The sequence below is a fragment of the Sebastes fasciatus genome, chromosome 1 (genome assembly GCF_043250625.1).
Source record: "Sebastes fasciatus isolate fSebFas1 chromosome 1, fSebFas1.pri, whole genome shotgun sequence".
NCBI lineage: Eukaryota > Metazoa > Chordata > Actinopteri > Perciformes > Sebastidae > Sebastes > Sebastes fasciatus.
This window is the reverse complement of record NC_133795.1, coordinates 36,208,985-36,217,101: the sequence shown is the minus strand read 5'-3', so window position 1 is coordinate 36,217,101 and position 8,117 is coordinate 36,208,985. Positions and strand designations below refer to the sequence as shown.

The 8,117-nt window shown below is 42.4% G+C and overlaps 1 protein-coding gene across 1 annotated transcript; it reads left to right on the top strand.

The window, feature by feature from the left end:
* Window positions 1-282: 282 nt before the first annotated feature.
* LOC141774387 (tripartite motif-containing protein 16-like) lies at window positions 283-1,977 on the top strand. The gene has a single exon (XM_074647038.1). It carries the CDS (start codon window positions 310-312, stop codon window positions 1,975-1,977), a length of 1,668 nt encoding a protein of 555 aa, XP_074503139.1. The 5' UTR covers window positions 283-309.
* Window positions 1,978-8,117: the final 6,140 nt, after the last annotated feature.

Sequence of the window (8,117 nt, the reverse complement as noted above, 5' to 3'; positions counted from 1 at the left end):
GTACGTACTTTGTAAGGGCAGCTGCAGTGTGCTAGAAGGAAAAAGGAAAAGTATGTGATTTGGGACGTAGTCAGTCGTGCTGCTCCTCGTCCTGGAATGATTCACAGCTTGATAACTCCTCCCTCCTCTTCCTGCTCTCAAACACAGACTGCTACACTCGGTCCTCTTATTTCCTTGTTCCCTCCCCTTCAGATCGACAGTTTGAAGGTGGGTGTAACCAACATAACACATGATGATTACATCAGAGCTCAAACTAGTGTCGGTTCTCAGGAAGTGAAACTCAGACAGTCGTTGCTACTGAGAGGTGAAATGGCGCAGAAAGGAGTTCAGCTGGAGAGAGAGTCATTCTCTTGTTCGATCTGTCTGGATCTACTGAAGGATCCGGTGGCTACTTCCTGTGGACACAGCTACTGCATGAACTGTATTAAAAGCTTCTGGGATGGAGAGGATGAGAAGAAGATCTACAGCTGCCCTCAGTGTAGGCAGACCTTCACACCGAGGCCTGTCCTGCTGAAAAACACCATGTTAGCAGTTTTAGTGGAGGAACTGAAGAAGACTGGACTCCAAGCTGCTCCTGCTGATCACTGCTATGCTGGACCTGAAGATGTGGCCTGTGATGTCTGCACTGGGAGGAAACTGAAAGCCTTCAAGTCCTGTCTGGCGTGTCTGGCCTCTTACTGTGAGAAACACCTCCAGCGTCATTATGACTCAGCTCCGTTAAAGAAACACAAGCTGGTGGAGCCCTCCAAGAAGCTCCAGGAGAACATCTGCTCTCGTCACGACGAGGTGATGAAGATGTTCTGTCGTACTGATCAGCAGTGTATCTGTTATCTCTGCTCTGTGGATGAACATAAAGGCCACGACACCGTCTCAGCTGCAGCAGAAAGGACCGAGAGGCAGAGAGAGCTGGAGGTGAGTCGACTCAACATCCAGCAGAGGATCCAGGACAGAGAGAAAGATGTGAAGCTGCTCCAACAGGAGGTGGAGGCTGTCAATCGCTCTGCTGATAAAGCAGTGGAGGACAGTGAGAAGATCTTCACCGAGCTGATCCGTCTCATGGAGAAAAGAAGCTGTGATGTGAAGCAGCAGGTCAGATCCCAGCAGAAAAGTGAAGTGAGTCGAGTCAAAGAGCTTCAGGAGAAGCTGGAGCAGGAGATCACTGAGCTGAAGAGGAGAGACGCTGAGATGAAGCTGCTGTCACACACAGAGGATCACTACCAGTTTCTTCTTAACTACCCCTCACTGTCACCACTCAGTGAATCTACATCCAGCATCAATATCCGTCCTCTGAGCTACTTTGAGGACGTGACGGCGGCTGTGTCAGAAGTCAGAGATAAACTACAGGACGTTCTGAGAGAGAAATGGACAAACGTCTCACAGACAGTGACTGAAGTGGATGTTTTACTGTCACAACCAGAGCCCAAGACCAGAGCTGGATTCTTACAATATTCACGAGAAATCACACTGGATCCAAACACAGCATACACACAGCTGTTATTATCTGAGGGGAACAGAAAAGTAACATTTATGATACAACATCAGTCTTATTCTAGTCACCCAGACAGATTCACTGGATGTGGTCATGTCCTGAGTAGAGAGAGTCTGACTGGACGTTGTTACTGGGAGGTGGAGAGGAGAGGGACAGGAGTTCATGTAGCAGTCGCATACAAGAGTATCAGGAGAGCAGGGGGGTGGATTGAATGTGTGTTTGGAAACAATGATAAATCTTGGGCGTTAGATTGTTACCAAAACAGTTATATATTTCGGTACAACAATATCAAAACCCCCGTCTCAGGTCCTCAGTCCTCCAGAGTAGGAGTGTACCTGGATCACAGTGCAGGTATTCTGTCCTTCTACAGCGTCTCTGAAACCATGACTCTCCTCCACAGAGTCCAGACCACATTCACTGAGCCTCTCTATGCTGGACTTAGGCTTTATGATTATGATGTCACTGCTGAGTTGTGTAAACTGAAATAGACAGAAGTCATTTAAGGGTTAAATTCAGTGTTTTAACTCTTAAACTTCTCTGGTGTCCATCATTGTTGCTGCAGAGCTGATTTGTGTCTGGACCGCAGAGGACCAGCCCTACAAACACTAAAGTGTGTCACTGACTGACTGACTGAGTGATGAAGTTACAGGATTCATCAGCGACTGTTGCAGGTTCCTCATTGGTTGTTGCTCTTTCTAAATGAAAAGCTGGAGAACAGTTCAGTGTTTATGTTTTCTGGGGATTGTGTCAGCGGTTCATTGAATCATTACATCGTGCTGTTGTTGTGCATGTGCTATTGTTTATAGTAGTTTAAGTTACGTTACGTTGTGCTTCGTATTGTGTTACCACCGTGCATTCACACCAAGCAGGAAGCACATTAGCAAGCCACACGTCGCTACTGCGGTATGAACCCAAAATAAACACACTGTGCTGTGATTTAATATCAATAAACGGATCAAAATGATGCCGAAATAACGATGATATGATGTTGATCTGTAAAAAGAGTGAATTCATGCTTTGTCGGGTCTGTCCGCAACACAGCAAGCAAACAACTTTTAAAATGCTTGTTTTCTGAACGGAGTCCGGATCGATCAGTGCCAGGCTATGCTAACATTGTAGCTGCTCCATCAACACTCCATCTAGGAATAAACACGGCAGCAACAACATCAGTGATGACGTCAACTTTGTAAGTATGTATATATTGTTACACACCACTTATATGATGAATGCTTTTGATACACATGCTTTAATAACAAGCTGAAATACTTTTAACCTGCAGACTGTATGTCATGATGATACATTTACACCTTGTATAAAATGTATAATATACTGACTAGTAAATGTCACCATTTACTATTACTGAATGCAATTTGATCATTATAAGTTGTCTTTCAATCAAACATTAAGATATAAGTGGAAAAACCTGTTCATAAAACATGATAGACATGACCACTGATTATTTGTGTAACAATTTAGCCACAAATTCACATCCTGACCAGATACGGTCCAGACAGATACTCGGTTTAGACTGAGTCTTGTTCTTTTCATGTCTTCACTGCACAGAGATCAGCTGTCAATCAAACATTATGGGCTCTACTTTGTAAACTTCTCTGTGCTCTAAATGTTTGATGAATATTTGTATATATATATATATATATATATATGTGTGTGTGTTTGTGTGTTTGTGTGTGTGTGTGTGCGTGTGTGCGTGTGTGTGTGCGTGTGTGTGTGTGTGTGTGTGTGTGTTGTTTCTCTTCCACTGCACGGGTCTTAAAGGAAGGTCTAGTGATTTATTTCTTATCATAGATATTCTGTTCTCACCACTTTTTGTAAAGATATCTAGAATCACATTTATTGGTTGGGCAGACTAAATGTTGTCGTCCAGATCGACGTACAAACGAGATCCTAAGATGTTTAATGAAACTGTAATTATCATGATCATAATCAATAAGGAAATCATTATTCTCTGTTACATCGCTGAGATTCTGCTCAAACAAACTGATTGTGTGGATGAAAATGAATCTGTACGTGAAATCACTGAACAAGAGTCATTTAGCAGACTTTACTGATGGGATGTGTGAACAAACTGAAGGTTTCTATAATCAATAAACAAGAATGAACTAAGTCTTTTCTTGTCTTTTTTCCAGGGTATCATACAAAGCTGATGGAGTAAATGTGACTAGGAGAGAATAACTGAGGCAGCTTTCCTCCTGAAACACCACAAAGTCCAGTGTTCATGTTTAGAGTCAGTCAGTCTCTGTTTAAAAACAATCTTAAAAAAGATTAAAACTAAAAGGTAACATAACTTATTAGTTGTGACATGAGGATTTTGTTATCATAGTTATTGAACACAATCACAAGTTCATATATTGAATACAAATTCCAACTTCTTTCCCCACATACTGATAGAAGAACGCTCTTTTTCTCCACTTCAGCTCGTATTATTCCTCTGACGATACGCTCAACACTTGTTTCTACACCGTGTTCAGAACGTTTTATTTCCACTGGGCTTGTTGTCTCCTCTGTATAACCACAGCTGTGGTGCTTTGGTGATTCTCTGAGCAACCTGGAGAGCACACAAACGGGACTATTGTTTGTTCTTCATTCAAACCGTATCATGCAGCTTTAAACACAACAACTGTTGTGGATTTATGGCTTTTTAAACTGTTTTGGATACATGAACGAAACCGTCTTGCCACATGGACTCTACATCTCTTTCTTTACATATTTACATCTCTTTCTTTATGTGCATTTATTTTGTTTGTTGCAATACATGAGATTGATTTAAAGTGTGTATTGATCAAATCTCTTGGATTTTTGTGTAAGATGCATTACAAGAGCCACAATGAGTGCACCTCCAGTCACCAATCTGTCAGGCTCCTTGATGAGGGCCTGATTACTGAAGGATGCAATCGTCCAATAGGATGCTTTGTGTGTGTGTGTGTGTGTGTGTGTGTGTGTGTGTGTGTGTGTGTGTGTGTGTGTGTGTGTGTGTGTGTGTGTGTGTGTGTGTGTGTGTGTGTGTCTGGCAAAGCTGTATATAAAGTTGTTTCTGACACTTGCGTCTGTTTGACGTTGGTGTCGGCAGAGATGTTGGTTTTTGATTCAGTTTAACACTCTTTGACTAAAGACAACAACATAGAAAGAGTCAAGTCTATGTAGTGTTCTCCTTTTCCAGTTTGTTCAGAGCTCCAAAGCCTCAAACACATATCTGTTGGGGTGAAAGAGCTTCTTCGTTTCATTATCTGAGCAAAGAAAAAAGCCCATGTTTAAAATGCTGTTAGATAACTGGAAGTTTGGGGAATTTCTTCCTACTACTTTTTCTTTTTAACAAATCTACAATAATAGAGAGAATCCTGTAGTTCAGGCTTTTTTTCTCCATAAAACACCAGACTTTGAGAAAACTTAATAACACTTTTTACCATGATGACTACTGTGGGTTGTCAGCCTGATGACGACTAAAACTGGTGGACACATTTGAGTTTCAGATGTCCTACAGAACCTCTGTCTTTCCTTGAATCTAAACTTGTTAATACAATATAATGTATTACCCCAAGTGATGCTGTACAGGTCTTGACCAGGGAGGTTTTATAGAGGAAACTTCATAACAAAAAAAAGAACTCACATCTGTGTCTTTAATTATTAGGGTGTCTTTAGGGTGTCTTGGTAGTGTGTAGGTCTGGGTAGTGTGTATGTCTGGGTAGTGTGTAGGTCTTGGTAGTGTGTAGGTCTTGGTTGACCCTCACCTTTTACCATCTTAGGTTTATGGTATTTCACATTCTTCCTGTTTTTGATCCTGGAATGAATGAAAGGTCACTATCCATCATTTTTCTCTCTCTCTCTCTCTCTCTCTCTCTCAATTCAATTCAATTCAAATGGCTTTATTGGCATGACGTAACACTGCACATGTTGCCAAAGCATATTCAAATGATGAATCTTTTTTTTTTACAATAATTACATTCATAAATATCGATTAAATAAAATAAAATACAAAATAATTTCAATCAATTAATTAATTTGAACAATGATATAAACAGGTAATATACAAATTAACAAACAAACAAACAACAACAAGGTGCAGACAGCTGTCCCTGTCCCTCAGTTCATGTCCCTGTCCCTCAGTTGATGGCAGGCAGCAACATAGGCTGCTACCAGCTCACAGGTCCTAGTGTCCTCCCCCAGTAGGACAGATAATTTGTCTTCACCTGAGAGCTGTAGAAAACCTTTAGTTATTAAAATAATTTTATTGAAATATATTTCCCTGATGTTTTGATATTTCTCACATCTGGTGAGGAAGTGTAGTTCTGTCTCAGGCTCACTCAGGCTGCAGTGAGAACACAGCCATTGCTCTACAGGGAGTCAGGTCTTCCTGTGTCGCCCCTGTTCAATGGCGAGGCTGTGCTCACTCAGTCTGTACTTTGTCAAGGTTTTTCTTAAATGTAGATCAGTAACCATGCTCAGATAGTCTGCTATGGTGTACTGTTGGTTTAGAGCCAGATAGCACTGCATTCTGCTCTGTGCCTTTGTCTGTGTTTGCCAATAGGTGATGTAGTTTTGTTTTAACTGTGTTGTAATTTGGTTGAGTCTAATTGGTGGTCTGTTCTGGTCCTGAGGCCTTGGTGTGTTAGTGGAGAGGGTTGATGAACTCAGCCTCAGGACCAGCTGGGTAAGGGGGTTCCCCTTTCTGCTCATCTCTTGGCACTGCAGGGCTTGGTAATGATATGAGAGGGGGTCACTATGTTTTAGATGTGTCCAAAATTTAAAATTGCTCTTTTTTGTGGATACTGGCCTAATTCTGCCCTGCATGCATTATTTTGTAGTTTTCCTCTGGACATGTAGGAGAATCTTACAGAACTCTGCATGCAGGGTCTCAGTGGGGTGTTTATCCCATTGAGTGAAGTCTTGGTTTGTAAGTGGACCCCACACCTCGCTGCCATAGAGTGCAATTGGTTCAATAACACACTCGATAAGTTTAAGCCAAATTTTAATCGGTATTTCGGTTTGGATATTTTTTTTAATGGCATAGAAAGCCCTGCGTGCTTTCTCTCTCAGCTCATGAACTGCCTCTTTAAAATGTCCAGTTGAACTCATTTTTAAACCGAGGTAATTGTAGTGTGTGCAGTCTCTCTCTCTCTCTCTCTCTCTCTCAGCACGTTTTAAAAACAACCGCAGTGCTGAACATGTACATGATGACAATGAATACAAAGCAAGCAATAATAAGAACAGAGTAAAAACAATGAACACTAGAATGGCACTCGGAGAGCGTAGACCTCCGCCAAGGTGCCTGACTTTAAAAACAGATCTCAGCTCACAGCTGGCGGTACCGTGAGGTGGTCGGCTTGTTATTAACACGGTGTGTTTCCGTGTAACGTATCGGCGGATGCCTCTCTCATTCAGCAGCCTTGTTATGTCTGTATAACGTTACACTACGTCGTCTCTCATCCCGTCATCTACCGCTTTTTTTTCTTTCTCACCACGGACGGACAGCAGCTCCCGTCGCACCTCGATGTCTCGCCACACATCCACACACGTATCTCTCTGCTCTCAGGAGGAAGAAGGCGGGGTCACGCGTCATCAACGTGTCATCAGCTACACTGCGCATGTGTTATACCCTGTGGTCTTAATGCTCAGGCTGATTGGAATTCTTAAAAGAAAATCCTGAATCTGGATCATGATCCGGATCGCCACCAAAATCTAATGAATTGTTCATTGTGCTACACTCCACCCCTCCAAAACAATTCATTCAAATCCATCACGAACTTTTGCAGTAATCCTGATAACAGACAAACCAACGCTGATGAAAACATAACCTCGGGCGTTGAAGGAGGTAATAATGTGAATATAATAGCAGTAAAGGAGTTGCAGCTCAACAGAAAATTAACTTAATGAAACGCCAGCAAAAAGAGGTTCAACTATTCTGTTTGTCTGAGCTGTTGATATGAAAAGGTAAGCTGTTCCAGAGGTTAGCGGCGGAGGACTAAATTTAGATATGATTTTACTTGCATCTTGCACATCAGTGTCTGATTCTAGTTAGCTCTAATGTGCTAAAATGCTAACTCATATCCGGGTGTTAGGACTCATTCCTGTAGCACTCTTTAGCTAGTGCGCTAGGCGACATGCATTCCCAAGACCCCCAACAGATCACGTCAAAGTTGCAACTAATTGTCATTGGTGATCTTTCCCCCTTAATCACTGAGATTGAGAACGGTTGACACCTTGATTACTCCTCTAGTCTAGCAGCCCCTTAAAGGGAGCAGCTGGTGGCCAAGCGGAGGCTCGGCTCACTCTGTTCTGTCCTGTTACTGCTGTTGAGGGAGATGAACATCAGACTAAGGTGCCGTTTGCAGTCTTAGCTCCCCCCCGCGACGCTCGTGCAGCTTTATATGAAGAGCGTAGGATACGGTGTGTGTGCGTTGGCGTGCTGGAGGATCACACGTGGGCCAATTGTTTGGTCACCGTAACTTGCGGCTCGAGGAACGAGGAAACTGGTGCTTCCTGTGTGACGTAGTTGGCTGTACGTGGCGGAGGAGGAGCTCTGTTGCCACTGCTGTTTTTGTCCCTTAGTTAGTTATTTCATTTATCCTATTTCTGGTTATTAAGTTATTTTTGGTTGTATTGGACTTTTGTA

Excerpts from the sequence above, each read along its gene's own strand:
- LOC141774387 (XM_074647038.1), top strand. The coding sequence starts at position 310 with ATGGCGCAGAAAGGAGTTCAGCTGGAGAGAGAGTCATTCTCTTGTTCG.